A 16,493-nucleotide genomic window follows, 5' to 3' on the forward strand; every position below is an offset into this window, starting at 1 on the left:
CAAATCTCCCCCCACAGCCCCTCCGATGTTTGAGTTATTACCTGTTTCCATTATATCTTTCACGCAGGGCTAATAAAGCTCCAATCAGGTTATGAGACGGGATCCAAGAGCCGAACATCTCAACCTTTATTAAGCTGTCTGTTACTGTGAGAAGAAGCACATACACACAAAGAGTTCACACGACCAACAAAGACAATGTCCATAAAATAAGACGTCGGAGAAGAGCGGATGGGGCAGGATGAGGAGGAGGAAGGCTGGAGGAAGAGGTGGAGGGGAAAAGAGAAATGAAATGTAAGGGGGGAAGTGGTGAGAAGGATTGCCACTGCAGCCTTGTAAGAATATCAGCACACCCTCAGCAACCACCCAACCATAAGTAGTGTTTGCAAGATTTGATAGTCCTGTTATTTATGTGTGTGTGAGAACAGGGGAGGTCGAGTGTGCTCTGAGACAATGTGAAGAAACGCCACTCCACTCTTTTACACACACTGCACCAAGGTCACTGGTCAGCTGGGGAGTTGGTGTTACTTTCTTTAAAGTTTCTCAGTGGGAAACGCACACGAACATGCACCCGTACAGGCTTGTGCACGTGCAGTGAAAGTGTGTGTGTGTTTGTGCAGAAGTCAGACTTACATGCAGCAGACAGTCCTGGTGAGCGAAACTGAAAAAAATGCCTCCATCGCCCTAAGATAACATGTGTAAGTTAAAAACATAAATCACACTGTACTAGTTTGGCTACATTTTCTCACAGTCTGGACAGATTCGTTCATTCGGCGCTCTTCCGCTGCACTTTGATGGGTTTGTGTGCTCCAGGCAAAGATTTTCAACATGGCACAAAACAGTAGTGATTTGCAGCTCATATTAGGATGAACAAATGGATTCTGGAAGTCAGTGGGAAGACTGCAAAGCTCTGAGAGATGAAATATGCCCAGGATTTGTAAATTCACGTCACACAGTTCCCAAAGTAAGAAAAATGAGTTTGATTGTTGCAGATTTTCTGGATCTGATGCTGAATTTATTGCTGATGTCTGTCTGTGAACCAGGATATGTTTACTGTGAAGCAGAGTTAAAGAAAACGATGGACTATTTGATGTGACATAATTGTAAATTCCCTTATTTTTTCAATTCTCTGTGGGCAAAATGCATCATTCTGATTACTTTTCTGACAAGTGATTAATATTTCAAATATGAAATGAAAGAAAAGCTTGAGTTGAAGACAAGGGTTGCAGGAGCTAAATAAATATTTAAGTTGAGTTCTTGTCTCGCACCAATTTAAGAGATTTTCATATACTTTCTGGCTCTTCTGGGTGATTCTTATTCACTTCTTCTGAGAATATTTTTAAGAGAATAATAATGAAACAAAGGGCTTCAGGCTGAATAGAATCCAACAGAAAAACACAGCAAACACCAGACCACCTGAAAGAAACAAGAAAAGAAATTAAAAACTACTTAAGTTACATGTCTTGAATGCACTTGAGAGAAAAAGTTAAAGTTTAGGTAATTAAAAGTTTGTCTCTGCTGCTGTGAAGATTTTAACTGATGATTTAATGTATCTGAGACATCTACAGCCGGTGGTGGAATGTAGCTAAACACATTTACTCAATTACTGTACTTAAGAACAAGTTCAAAGTACTTGTACTTTACTTAATTGTTTCCATTTTTAGCATTTTTTTTCTCAGTGGCAAATATTGTACTCTTTACTGCACTACATTTGTTTGACACCTTAAGTTACTAGTTACTTCTTCACTTTTTCATACCCTTCCAGTGAAAAACATCTATTTCCAAATTCGGATTTTCAGAAATGCGGAATTTGAATGTTTCAGATGACTACATGATTAAGTGTTTCTTTGGGTGTTGAGAAAAATGTCCTACTTCCTAAACTAAATAAATCTTCTTGGATTCGCTGGAAAACACATTGTCACACTAAATTATATTTACATGTATGTATGTATGTATGTATGTACACATTTATACTGTATATTATGGATCAATCAATTTACTGATCTGATATTCAGCATTTTTCTGACTATCTGAATCAGTGTGTTTTAAATTTTATTGAAAATAAATTAGGTCAATTTAAAAATGCACTACTTTGGCTCAGATGCAGCATGTAATCTGCAAAGTAACTAGTAACTAAAGTTATCAAATGAATGCGATGGAGTTCAAAATGCAATATTTGCCTCCAATTGTAGCCGAGTGGGAGTATAAAGAAGCAGAAAATGGAAATACTGAAGTAAATTACAAGTAGATCAAATAAAGTACTTGAGTAAATGTACTAAGTTACATTCCATCACAGGTGAAAGCAATGCTACAAACATATGATGATCTTATAGAGATGATATATGATGTCGATGAAACTACCAGACAGTAAAGTGAGTTCACCCTCAGACATCTACAGCAGTAAAATGCAACATGCACATAACAGTACAAATACATACTGTATAATAGTACAACACTGACAGGGACCACTTTACTTTTGAGTAAGTATTTTTTTCTGGTAATATTTGTATACTTTTACTTAAGGCTTTGAATGCAGAACATTTACTAGTAGTAGAGTATTTTCACAGTAGCAGCTCTGGATCAATGACGCAGTATAAAAGATAACTACCATGAATGAATGAATGACGGCTTCTTCTCCTCCTCCACCAGGACCATGTCTGAGCGCGCAGCTCCACCGTGTGTTCGAGTCACGTTACTGCAGCGAGAGGCCATGTTTACTGTTGCTAGGTAACGAAATCAGATATTAGCTCCTACACTGAGAGCAGCTTTGTTTTACCGGCTAACGGTGTCAGTTTGAGTTGTTTTGTTTGTTTAACATGTCAGGAAACGAAAAGAAAACGGAGCGAGATGTGGTTCATCAAAACGCAATCCACGTTGAGACGATACAGAAAGAGCAGAGACACCAGAAACTCCACACGGAGTTCAGCATCAATCCGCACCGCAAATGTAAGCTAACGTTAGCTGCTCCGTGCTCCTCCACACACTGCCTCCTCTCTTTGATAACACTAACACTAACAGTAACACTAACACTGGTCGACAGGTATTTTTGTTTCAGTGGTTCTGAAAGAATTCAAAAAATAGGCTGAACTTTACTTCTTTGTTTATCTCACAGAAAAAAGGTGTTAGTTTGCTTGAATAATCCACTGTCTTCACTGTCAACAGATTCACTGGGACAGATGTTTTGTTTAAAACACACTTGCAGGCTATAAAGCTGCTTTACATTGTGAATTCTGATGCTTATGTCTGTTTCTTTTATTCATTCTATTTCTTTATATATCTATACACCAGTAACTTCTTTTAAAACCCACTTTTATAGACTTGCTTTTATGTGAAGTCATCCTTCTTAAACTGATTTTTCATCTTTCCATCTTTTCATTCCTTTCACTGCTTCTTAGTCTATTTATCTGTTCCTCTGATGTGATGTTGTCTTATCGCCCTTAACTGATTTATTTCTGTTTTTGCATTAGTTTTTTTTTCTCTCTCTTCCCTTCTCTGTGATTTTGCCTGTTTCATGGCTTTCTGTTCTGCCTTTTTGTTCTAACTCACCTTAGACTAGGCTTCCTTATGTTTGGCTTGACTGGTGAGTGTTTATTCTATTATACTGTCTTCCTGAGTTTCTTGATTTTGCTTGATTGTCAAAGCACTTTGCTTTTAATGGTGCTATATAGATAAAGTTTATTATTTAAATTTATATTTATAACTGCCCCTGTAAAACTCCCCTTGCTGACAATCTGTCTCTTTTCCACACGCCTTTCATTGCTTTGCTCTGGTTTATGTATGAACAGTATTTTAAAATACTGTTTTCGAAAAGCGCTCCAGAAAGTTATTGTTACTTTGAGCCTGTAATAAGTAGTGGTTTCATTTTCTGAAATACACAGAGCTAAAAAATATTAAGTAAGACACTACTTGTGATCCAAATATGAAAAAAAGGAAGCTCAGTTGTTTGAAAAAGCAAAAAATGACCAACAACATAACCGAAAATATGTGGTTGTACCATTTATACAATCTGTTGTTACATTACACTGTGTATACATGTTGCATTGCCTTCATTTCTCACAATGTGTGCGTCTTCTTCTTAGTACACATCCTGTCAGATAGGCCCATGTGCAGGAAACCACCTGAAGTGATCGCAGACTGTAAGTTTACAATGATTCCAGTGAAACCTGACTTTAAAATGTTTTGCTCTCCTCTTCTGGATAAACAGTTAAAGACAGTATCACATTACTCCAGGCCCCAAACAGAATTCAAACAGGAGGAAGCAGTTAAAGACAGTAAATGTTTCAGTGTGTTACTGATTGTGCATATACTTTTTTTCTTTTCCAGCGGACTTCATCCAGGCCTTTCACAAAGCCCGCCAGGAGCCCACCAAGAAATATGAAACGCCACAGACTGAGAGTCAGGAGATAGGATGGCTGTCAGCGTCACTGGTGAGGAAAACATTACTTTGACAACTTGACAATAAGAATTAAAAAACAAATTGCTGGACATCAAGGTGGTGTTGTAAACAGAGAGCCTGCACTGAAGCTACATGATCTTAATATAAGCAGATAGCCTAAAAGTAATTCAGGGACAGAAGTCTAACTATTAACCTGACCTCACCTAATCTAAAAATCTAGAAAATGTTACAAAATAAAATTAACATCATGTTGATTGTTAAGGGTTTTGGACTGGATCTGTGTGCAAATCTTTATGCATAATTAATACTTGTTGCCACCACCAACACATCCAAGTAAAAAGCTTTGACAGTAAATCTGGCCAGTAGGCTACAAAGCTATAGAAGTCTGAAGTACTAAAATATGGAATATTTAACTGCAATAAAGATGTTGTTTATGAATTTTAAGATCTTGCATTTTAACATGCAGGGGCAGTTCTATAAGTGGACAACTGAGTATTGATTCATTTTTGAAAAATAAATGTTATGATCCCAAAAAATGTCAGTTTGATATAATTCAACTGTAATTAATAAAATATGGTACACCCAGTAGAAATTGATAAGAAATAAGAAATCTCAAAACTAAGACACTAAGAATAATACATTGTTAAACCTGAGCTTTCTATAGATTTTAAGCAACATAAGTTTTGGATTTTGATTCAAATTTAGTTCTGCATCATTTCTAGAGTTTTGAATATTATTTTTATTTCAAGAATCAAACCCAAAGAAACCACAGGAACATGAACGTGTTTTCTGGTCTTACTAAATGATTAATTAAATCCAATTTTCTTTCAAGATCTTACTCAAGTGCTAATTCTCCCCATTATTTTTTCTCCAGATCCCATCAAATCGCAACGACAGGAGGTTGAATTTCCACCGATTCAGCACAGATGTTACCATACACCAAGAAACTGCCCTGCGTTCATCCAACTGCCCCAAGACAGAAAGTAAATCTGACAAAAACTGAGCGCCTGTGTTCAGATTTTTATTTGTTTATCATACAAACATACAGCTGTCATCAACAGAAGCATTTCCATCTTAGCAATCTAAGAAAAAAGACTTGCAGGGGAAACTTTTGCACAGGTCTATACAAAGCACCTTTTCCCCATCACATACTAATCATATCAGTGAATGGGAAAGGGCAAAACTAACAGCTGTTCAATATTATAAAATGTCATGTCACATGGGAGAGAATTGATGTGTCAAAGAGTTGAGTTAGAAAAAATAAAACACACCAAACAGGAGCACACGGCGTAAATAAGACGGCAGAGAGGTCGGTGTAGATACTGAGGTGTAATCACAGAAAGTAGCTTTAAAGCCACTTCAGAGACAATTATGTCCTCAGACCATAAAAACTGATCTTGAACAAATTATAAAGAGGAAAAGACATTAAACATTTTCTTAACATTCAAATTCTCTCTTTTGTTTTTGGATAACAACATTGTAGTTCAGGTATGTAGTCCACTCTTGGGTTAACATTTCCTACAAAGGGAGGCCTTTTCTTCACCAGTCATGTCCTTTAAATAACTTCCTCAGCAGTACGGCAGGACGTCTTTCTTCGTCTCTCTGTGGCTTGAAGGGTTCTCCACATCAATCCAGACACATTTTATAGAAGCCATACTGTACAAAAAAGTGTAGAAGAAAAGTTCTCCTAAAAACCTCCTGGTGTATACAGAGGAGAGACTGGGGAGCAGATGTGGGACATCCTGCGCAGAAGCAAGATTCAAGTCCAGCCTATTGACCAGTCTCAACCAGTTCTTACGAGCGGGACTTCATCTTCTTGCGTACAGACTTTCCTGGGCGTTTCTGAAAAACAAGTGGAACAAAGTAGGGAAAAATTAGCTTCTCTACAGTTTTTATAGTAACTTTATAATTTCCTTTGACAAATTTTCTACATTTATTACATCAGTAAATCAGTCAGTCAGTGTTTTATGTGTGTGTGACTCACATTTTGTTTTCCTCCTTTGCCTTTCTTCCCTCCTTTGCCACCCTTTGCGTGAGCCACTTTGGCGCGGAAACTGGAAACATCATTGAAGCTCTCCTTGGTGTTCCACTTTTTCCCACTCTTCTTGCCTCCAAAGCCAAATTTCTGGTCCTTGTATTTTCTCTTGGCGTTGGGGCTGCCAAAACAACAGTAAAAATTTTAGTGTTTAGAGTATAAAGATCCCACGCTTGATATTTATGATCGCAGTGTGCAGAGCTGAAATGTAACAACTCACCCCTTCTTGTTGGACACTTTCTTGGGTCCCTGAGAAGAGTCTTTACCCGCCTTCTTGTCTCCTTCCAAGAAATCCAGTTTGTCGGTCATTCCTGGAGTGGGGAGGATCAGACATCTTAAATCTCAATTTGAAAACATTCTCACACATTCATATTTTGCATAACAATGGGAAAAGCTATTTGCAGCAATTCCCTTCTACATTTTATACATTTTTCAGCATTGTATGTGCAGTGAATGTTCTGAAAGTTATTTTTCAAAAAAACAAAACAAAGACTGAATAAAACAAAAAATCTCACCCTTCTGATATTTCTTCACAGCGTTCATCATAGCCTTCTTCTCTTTCTGCCTCTTCTGGATCACCTCTACTTGGACCTGGCACACATCATAAACTCATGTGAATTTTTCAGATTAAAAGATGATATTTACATACTTCCCATCACCATTACACATCAATGATCAACAGTGTGAAGGCAGACCTCTAGTTCACAATAATAGGCATCTATATCCTACATCTTTAAAGGGTAATTTTAAGAACATTTGTATCAGGGTGATGTTCAGTAGACAACATTGTTTCCATTTGTTTCAATATCTGCTGATTGTTTCCAATGAAAAAAATACAGTAAAATGATTCAAACAACAATAACAGAAATAAAGAACAGACACCAACCTTTTTGCCAAATTTCCTCTGCTCGCGCAGTTTCTTGGCCTTCTCTGATTTCTCCATCATCATCTGCTTTGAGATCAGCTTTTTCCTGATCTGAGCAGGGGAAGACAAAACATTTGTTTGTGGCAATATTTGAAAGTCTGTTGGAAAGAAAGAGCAGCTGTGCTGAACCAGTGTCTGTAATGAAATGTCAACTGCCCATGCAGATCAGACACCACCTACAGACAAGAACAAAAGCTCACTATGACTCCATTAGTGTTCTCACAATAATGGAATTTCTACCTTCAATATGATACCTGGAAAAATATCAATATTCGAGATACCAGGAGAAAAAAATTGGACGGGAGATTTGATTTTTATCAAAAGATAAATATAATCTACATAAGTATTGTGTATTGTGTGTTAAGCACAACAGCAATTTAAGATAATTTACTTTTGACCATGTCAGAAGAGCGGGAGGAGGTGTGCTTATATGGACACTACAGCGTTGTGTGTCAACTCATCAGAAAGGCACAGCTGGAATCACTTTCAATACTGTGGAAAATTAATACTGAAACGGATTCATATATTCATTACCAATATTTTTGACAACACTAGTCTCCATCATCCAAAATAATGTTTACAATGGTACATTTCAGATGTCAAGCTATTGAGTACAACTCCCTTAACTTAAGTTTCACAAATGAAGACATAAAATTAGGTTGAAATTTTTGTGTCAACTTGTAATCAACACAGATTTGTGATGAAGAAACAACTAACCTTTTGCATGTGCTGGTCTGACTTAGCCATCTCTGCAAAGTAATCATCAGGCCTCTTGGTGGCAATGCCGTTCTTTTTTAAGAGGGGCAGTGCATCGAGGACTGTAGCTTGAGCTTGGCGGTAGCTGGAAGAAAACAAACAGATCAAAAAGGACTTGTTTACACACTGTAATGGTGACATAGTATTTTTAACAAAGACGGAAAAATTGTGTGATTCTGTATTTTTCAGAAAAAAAATAACCACAATAAACATAAATAAAAAGCTTTTTTGTATGTTTACTTGCAGAAAACATGAAAAACACAAAGATTGAACCAAGTTGTCTATTGGTAGTAATTAAAACATGTTTATGTGACACAAACAACAATTACAGTGCCATCCAAACATTGTTTGAGGAATGACCTCTAAAGCCAACATGGACAAGTCCGTAAAGGAACATTTGAGTGTTACAACTCCATCTGCAGAGGAAGATCGTGATACGTGCAAAAAAGCTTCAGAACAGCTACTCTGTGAAGATTATGGTGAGACCGTTTAGTCAAACATGACATCACATTTTCACCAAACTCAACAAGCACATCAAGTTACGGTCACTCACAAGAACATCTCCCTCTGGAAATCATCGTCCACGTTGACATCTCCATTTGTCACATTTGGAACTTTCCCTTCCACTTTTGAAAGGACGTCTTCAGCCGGCAGGTTGGTCATGTCTAACCTCTCCATCCAGGGAAGATCTTTACGGAAGTCAGCAAGGCACTGTTTCATACCCTCCTGCATCACAACATACACAAGAGACAGTTGTTTCATCAAAGGACATTAGAACATGTGTTTTCTGTGCTACATGTCATCGCAAACCACTCACAGACATACACCAAATTGAATACTGACATTTTGAGATTTGTTATGAGTTCACTCACCGCATTGTTGACAAACTTTTTGGCTTCATCCACCAGGACGTTCATTCCTGGTTTTAACAACCCCTTTGCGAATGCTTCTTGAAGCTAAAGAAAACAAAACGTGTTCAAGTTTATATTCTGTGTTGCTGTGAAACTAAAGACACTTACAGTCACTGTGTAGACACATGCACAATACACAAAACCATAATAACAGTAAAATTAAGTAATACAATTTCACTATAACTTGAGCAAGGCAGTGGTATCATTTGTACCGTTTTGTTTGGATAGTTTTTACAGTTTTTAGCTTTGGCTGGCTAACGTTAGCCAATCTTAGCATGACAACAGTCCACTCACCTCACTGTCTGATAATTCGCTGTGTTCCTCCTCTGACTCCTCTCCGAGCAGCGCCTCCTCCTCTGCTGACTCCATAGTCCTGCTATCGATAACCATAAGATGACAATATGTGCTCTGATAGCCTTCAAACGTGAAGAAACCTGCCGTGGATGGATGTGGACGCTGCTCCTCACATGTACTGAGCGTTTCACGTGGGGAGGAAGTGACGTCAGGTGACGGCGTTGAATGTTCTACCAACACAGTCCGCCGGCGGAAAAGAAAGTGTAACGTTCAAAAGTTCCTACATGGAAAATAAAATAGCTATAGGCAAATAAGATGGCGTCAGTGGTTATATATTACGGAAGCCCTAAAGGGCCATGCATTCATACATTTTATTTCCTCCGTTTTCCCGTGATAACGAGTTAATTTCATTTGTTTTCTCGAGATCTCGAGTTATTATCTCGAAATAACAACTGCCGTTTTCCCGAGATAACGGGATAAGTTTCGTTATCTCGAGAAAATTATCCCGGAAACTTTGTTTTCCCGAGAGATTTCCCGATAACGATATAATTAATTCGAGATCTTGAGAAAACAAAACGATAGTGTAGTATATTAAATCATTGCAGGAAACATCATTCAGTGTAGCAATGTCAGAGGAGCAGGAGCATATCGATCACCATGTCACATATCTTTTCAATCAAGGCCTGACAGGCTGAAATAACATTATGCCTTGCTATTACAGATAATATACACATTAGTGTGCATAATCTAAAAGGAGGGTTAGCAAGGCTTCAGCTATATCGGCGCAATCTAAGTGTCTCCATAATCTCAGGCCTATCATATCACAGTCATTATCTGGAGATCTCGAATTAATTGTATCGTTATCTCGGGAAAACAAAGTTTCGTTATCTCGAGAAAATTATCCCGTTATCTCGGGAAAACAGCAGTTGTTATTTCGAGATAATAACTCGAGATCTCGAGAAAACAAATGAAATTAACTCGTTAATGGAGGAAATAAAATGTATGAATGCATGGCCCTTTAGTACGGAAGCCCTAAAGGGCCATGCATTCATACATTTTATTTCCTCCATTTTCCCGTGATAACGAGTTAATTTCATTTGTTTTCTCGAGATCTCGAGTTATTATCCGGAAATAACAACTGCCGTTTTCCCGAGATAACGAGATAATTTTCTCGAGATCTCGAGATAACGAAACTTTGTTTTCCCGAGATAACGATATAATTAATTCGAGATCTCCTCATTAACTACATAGCTGGTCAGCTATGTAGTTAATGACGACATCAGGCTCACTTAGATTGCGCCGCCGATATAGCTGAAGCCTTGCTAACCGTGTTTTTAGATTACGCACACTAATGTGTATATTATCTGTAATAGCAAGGCATAATGCTATTTCAGCCTGTGTCAGGCCTTGATTGAAAACATGTGACGTAGTGATCGATATGCTCCTGCTCCTCTGACATTGCTACACTGAATGATTTAATATACTACACTATCGTTTCGTTATCTCAAGATCTCGAGAAAATTATCCCGTTATCTCGGGAAAACGGCAGTTGTTATTTCGAGATAATAACTCGAGATCTCAAGAAAACAAATGAAATTATGTCGTTATCACGGGAAAACGGAGGAAATAAAATGTGTGAATGCATGGCCCTTTAGGGCTTCGGTATATATATATATATATATATATATATATATATATATATATATATATATATATATATATACACCTTGAAATGGAGCGAAAATATTGTTATTACGTTTGTATTAACTTTATCATCCTATCACTTTTCATTTTATTGAACTTCCCCTTTAATTCCTCCATATTAATATCACTATTGTAGTTCTTGAAGGACTATAAACTTATGACTATTTCACGCATAAAACAGATGTTATGTCCATAAAACTCATGTAAAATATGAATAAGAGAAAATAACTCTACTTTGGGTGTGTAATGTCAAGAGATTCCTCCTGGAGGTGCTGTCGTGCACCTGAGCTGACAGATAAGTTCTTATATGTCTAATATTCAGTAATATGTTTGCCTAATTGTATCTTCAGCAATAATGGAGATCCACTTTCATGCCAATACACATTGTTTGATAAAGACAGACAGACAGACAGATTGGTTTAATAAAGTTTTATATTGTTCAAACCCTAAAGCAGCAGCCAAAACATTGTATAATGTGCCATGAGGACTATGCAGGACAAAGTCTAAACCAAATCTACTTCAAATCTTTATGAGTCTGATTCTGTAAATGATCTACTCTCATCTACCCTTGTTCTCTTTTCCTCACTGTTCCTGTGAATGTCACTGATCGCTGAAACACTGAACCGTTTTTATAAGGAAGTCTTATGTTAACTTGTTTCATTATATTTTCCAAAAGTTCGGTCTTGAATCAGTAGCTGCAAATTGATAATCTCCTCAGGAGGATACCAATGTACTGTAACCTCGCTCAGATTTCCCTGCACTTCACTCGCAGTTTGATGATTTTCTGAGTGTAGTCAAGAGATATATGCCAAGGCTGTCCACTCCAAATGTCCAGACTTGAAGTATATAGTGAGAAGGTCAGCGCTACTGTGTACAATTTGCAGCACCGTCACTGTACGCTGTAGCGAGAGGAAGGATGGAATCACAATCATTCACTTTTATGCTGCGTAAAGACAGTTTGTATTCATCTTTTGTAGTCACGTAGCAGTCGTGTGTGGAGGACTTGCAGTTAGAGCCAGAGTGTGCACATGCTGAATGCTAATGGTGTGCTTTGGCCAGTGACCATGAAAGTAACTTGATCTTATTCAAAATGTCACTTGAAAAGGATTCATCTTATGTGGTGAAGCAAGGATCTCAAGCCTTTAAGGGCTGTACTAAGAATTATCAACCATGATAGTGTTAACTATTCATTGGACATATAATTATCATTGTTGGCGGGGAGTACAATTAATCTGCAGGACTTCAGTACAGATACTACAATTACAGATCATCAATAATCAACTTCGAGCTTCTAACCACACATTAAAGTAGGAAGTCAGCTGCAATGGCATCATTATAGTAATTTCCCATTTTGCATTGTTCCACTTGTTGTCTTTGTTTTTCTTGGCAGCAGTCCACTGAGACAAATTACAGACCTCGCCGAAATGCTTTTAATTTTGACAATAATAAAAGAGATGTTTGCAATCTGATCTGTAATGTATTGGGAATGATAACTAAGGCTTAACCCATGTACCTGTTTGTGTCTTGTCCTGTTCTATATCATCCTGGATTGTACTGTGTGTCATATTTCAGAACAGGATACAACATCTACAGAGTAAAATACTGTGCACTGTGATCCACATGGCATTTTCCCACTGGAAAGTTGCCTTTTTTGGGTTACACTGACAGGATTTTGATAAACACTCTTTGAGATTTGCAGTTAACATTAAAATGTGTCTCCTTTAAAGGAACAATTGTGCAAGATATGGCCAGAACTTTTGTTTGAAACATAAAAAAGAAAAAAGAAAAGAAAACTAAAGCCTGCTAACAAGCTAGCCCCGGCGAGTCCTGTCCCATAATACATCTTTGTACCACAGGCAATGGTCCGACAGCCTCCAAAGTTTCAGTTGAGAGATGTAAGAGTGGTATGTTTACTATTAAGTCTAATAAGATTCAAAATAAACTCACAAAATGTTAAGACAGGAAATATTTTCACACTTATTTTCCTTACTAAACAGAAAAATATAACCATGCACCATCCACCTAAGTTTATTGACTCATCATAAAACACACATAAACAAAATAAAACTTACTAAAACAGTCTTGGTTTGTCTTTCAACAATCACCTCTGGTTTGGTCGAAATAAATCCTCAATTAACAGAGTAAAATGTGAAAATATTCCAGCTCTACACGCTGCTTTCACTTGCTGCTGATGCCAAACCCTCTTCATGCCCTTCTTCCTGTCCCCACCTGCCGTGTCTTCTCCTCTTTGGAGTCTTGGAGATGCTGTAAATCACCTCCATACTGTATATCCTGTCCTATAACTGGCATCTGGCAGTGTCAGAGGCTGTGTTCAGTCCCAGTGTGGTGCCCACCCCTTTTCACTGGGAGGTGGTGGAGTTCGGTCAAGCTGAGCCCGGGTAACCACGGTGACTCCCCCCTGTAATCCAGAGTCACAGTGCAGGCAGACGACAGTCAGCTAATTGGGCCACTTAGCTCCACGGGTACTGAGCTACTTGCTTATTACAGCTAGTCGCTACAGCCAAAGATAGCTAGAGCAAAGAGTGTGATTAGCAGCAGTAAGCAGTTATGCTGCCCCCTATTTTTTGGAGCTACCTTCAAATTCTTACACTTTTAAAGACCAACAATTAGTGATTATACCATTAAATTAATGTCAGCATCTTTTATTTGAAACATATATGTCCTCTCCTGGCTCCTGCTGCCTCACATATAGATGGATATGGATCGTCATACCCTGGGCTCCACTGGATCATTGCTCTCCTCTGTTTTACTTTCTCCTCAGATCTGCATTTCAGTAAAACTTCATGCCTTGTCACTCTGATCTTTTCTGTTTTACTGCTAATTATCTTGTGTGGCCTGCCGTCACCGCGGTGGAGAGGAGGTCGTGTGGCTCAGGCACCACTTGCCGTTGCCTCGGCCTGCTCAGTCATCTCCTGGATCCACACACTTTACATGTATTATAATGTGTATCCAATAAACTGTCAAAGCAATTTGTCAACTGTGATTTTATTGTTCTGTTTTGTAAATGCGACATCTATAGCATGTCTGTCCATCCTGGGAGAGGGATCCCTCCTCTGTGGCTCTTCCTGAGGTTTCTTCCATCTTTTCATTTTCCCCTCTGTTCAGGTTTTTCCTCACTTGAATCGAGGGTCTAAGGACAGAGGATGTCGTTCACTGTACAGTTTGTAAAGCCCACTGAGGCAATGTGATTGTGATTTTGGGCTATATAAATAAAATTGATTTGATGTGCGTATATGTTTGCTAAACTCCCTAATACCAAACAGACACAGGGTGGACAGAAGACTGAGGACTTCCGTGGTGAAGATCACTGTCCATTTAAGATGTCACCAGTCTCTTTCAGTTTATCCTCCTAGTCTTCAAAGCAGAAACTGACTGATCCCCTGAAAGCGACTTTCTCAATTCAGATAGCAATCAATATTTACAATTTGTACTTCACCACCCTTAATTCCTCCTTTCTCTGCTTGGTCAGATCCTCATTCTGAGATGCCTTTAAAAGGAAAAATACCATCATTTCCATTTCTGTCATTATAATCGTTTGAGCCTGACAGTAATGCAGTCCATTGAATTCACATCCCGCTGCCACTCTTCATCTCAGAGCTACAGACTGCTTCCTGACAGCGGATTGAAAATGCGTTGGATTCTCACTGTCAGTTCCTCTCTGAGAGCTATTCCTGGCTGCGATGCCTGGGATGAAAAAAGAACACAGTCATGAATGTCTGGGCCTAGGTTGGATGAGTACTTGAGCTCCTATGGCGCTCAATCAGCCCGAGGATTTTTGGCGATGCACAAGTAAACAATAGTCTGGATAAATTAATCGGACTACTATTTTCAGTCATTTTGTCCTGACTTGTCTGCCTTGAGTTGATATTCGCTCCCTCTCCCTCCATCAAATCATCATTACCCATATGCTGCTTTCTCGCCACAAACAGAGCCATTAAGCATCCAGTGGCTATCACCTCCAAGCACTGGGTTGAGTGAAATGTTCACACCAGGGCTGTCAGCAGTTGTTTATGTTAGTCATTTGAATTTAATTAGTGCAAGGCTATATTTCAGGCTGGTATGATTGGCATATTTTGGCAGGTTTTTGTTTAAGGGGGTCGCTTGTCTGTTCTTTTTCTACGTTTATCTGCTTGTTAAGGTTAGAGGGAAAACTGTGTTTGCTGGTTTCAATGGTTGAAAAATCAAGCAGTTCATAAAGCACTGCAGGGATGATGTATTTTTGTAGGCTAACACGAATTGGAATTGGATTATCGAGGAAAATAAGCTCTGTGGCAAACACAAGCTTATACACATTGTGTTGAGCAAGATAATCTTTCAAAGATGTACACCACTTTTTTGATTTTTGAAGCATAAATTAAATCACTAGAAATAAAAAGCTATTGTAAGGCTATTAACCATTACTTAATCACCACCACTAATGTCCCAGACAATGTCTGTAGTCTCATTTAGCCACTTGTTAGCAACCGCCGTTTTTTGTGTCGTAAAACAAAACGTGTACATATCTTAAGCCTGTGGTAACCACAGACCTTATTTCAGGCTTTTAACCGAAAGCCAATAAAAAAAACCCAGCGACTTTGAGACGAGGGAACCGGATGTGCAAAAATACTAATCGATTTCCAGGTTTTAGGACTCATTTTCACAGCACTCTATTACAACCTATATTTACATTTGGACCAAATAAATCGATTTTCCAGAGCACACCGGGATATGATTGACACTATCTTTTAACAATTACATTAAAAAACATCAAGGAGAGAACTGCAAATCTGCAACCTGCAACTCCTACAGACTGGACCTCCAGATCCTCATCGCACATTGAAACTTTGGTGGCTTTGCAAGGTATATCAATTGTGTATAATCTATCTCTGGGGCTATTACCACAGAGTCATGAAGAGGTATAATGGGTGTATTTAGTCAAATCGACATTCATGAATGGCCTTCCTGATGGTTTTCGGCGGCCTATCTGAGAGTTTCTAATGCTACTGCCATGGCAACTGACAGTTAGTGAACAATAGTGAAGATGAGGAGAAGAGACAAGAGGAGGAAGTTCATTTCACAGTCTCTCCTCTGGACTGATCCTCATGACTCCACATGTGGCAGGATCTGCTTAAAATCAGTGATGCATCCAAGTACAATATGAATATGTTGCAGTTTTGTTAGATTAGTGTGCATTATATTTGCCTCTTATAGATTTCAGTTCTGCTTCTACCAGGGAGCTCGTTGCAGTCAGTAGAGTCATTAGAGGAAATAGCTTTACAGTAAAAATAGCTTTCTCTAATCTATTATGAAATTCTCCAACCTCCTATCAAGGCAGTGAACAAGTTCAACATGGAATGAGGACATAAAAAGTACATCTGTGCAAAGACACTAACTCATTGGAGAATTACACCCTATTTTCAAATAGTTCTAATATTGATCACATTATATACCCTGGCCAGGTGACAAAGTGCTTTA

General features: G+C 38.4%; 2 protein-coding genes across 2 annotated transcripts; one reads left to right on the forward strand and one right to left on the reverse strand.

The window, feature by feature from the left end:
- Positions 1–2,813: 2,813 nt before the first annotated feature.
- cfap144 (cilia and flagella associated protein 144) lies at positions 2,814–5,641 on the forward strand. Its single transcript, XM_073477231.1, has 4 exons — positions 2,814–2,943; positions 4,077–4,133; positions 4,321–4,424; positions 5,268–5,641. The coding sequence occupies exons 1-4, from the start codon at positions 2,814–2,816 to the stop codon at positions 5,394–5,396; spliced, it is 420 nt and encodes a 139-aa protein (XP_073333332.1). The 3' UTR covers positions 5,397–5,641.
- Positions 5,399–9,531, reverse strand: ebna1bp2 (EBNA1 binding protein 2). Its single transcript, XM_073477230.1, has 9 exons — positions 9,315–9,531; positions 8,982–9,065; positions 8,663–8,835; positions 8,071–8,194; positions 7,315–7,404; positions 6,944–7,019; positions 6,649–6,739; positions 6,378–6,549; positions 5,399–6,235 (listed from the first exon to the last, which is right to left on the reverse strand). The coding sequence occupies exons 1-9, from the start codon at positions 9,408–9,410 to the stop codon at positions 6,188–6,190; spliced, it is 954 nt and encodes a 317-aa protein (XP_073333331.1). The 5' UTR covers positions 9,411–9,531; the 3' UTR covers positions 5,399–6,187.
- Positions 9,532–16,493: the final 6,962 nt, after the last annotated feature.

This window comes from Pagrus major, chromosome 11 (genome assembly GCF_040436345.1).
Source record: "Pagrus major chromosome 11, Pma_NU_1.0".
NCBI lineage: Eukaryota > Metazoa > Chordata > Actinopteri > Spariformes > Sparidae > Pagrus > Pagrus major.

Excerpts from the sequence above, each read along its gene's own strand:
- cfap144 (XM_073477231.1), top strand. The coding sequence starts at position 2,814 with ATGTCAGGAAACGAAAAGAAAACGGAGCGAGATGTGGTTCATCAAAAC. Across the intron at positions 2,944-4,076 it reads CATCAATCCGCACCGCAAAT|TACACATCCTGTCAGATAGG; the intron begins GTAAGCTAACGT and ends TCTTCTTCTTAG. Across the intron at positions 4,425-5,267 it reads GATGGCTGTCAGCGTCACTG|ATCCCATCAAATCGCAACGA; the intron begins GTGAGGAAAACA and ends TTTTTTCTCCAG.
- ebna1bp2 (XM_073477230.1), bottom strand. The coding sequence starts at position 9,410 with ATGGTTATCGATAGCAGGACTATGGAGTCAGCAGAGGAGGAGGCGCTG. Across the intron at positions 7,020-7,314 it reads AGAGGAAATTTGGCAAAAAG|GTCCAAGTAGAGGTGATCCA; the intron begins GTTGGTGTCTGT and ends GATGTGTGCCAG. Across the intron at positions 6,740-6,943 it reads TGTGAAGAAATATCAGAAGG|GAATGACCGACAAACTGGAT; the intron begins GTGAGATTTTTT and ends TCCCCACTCCAG.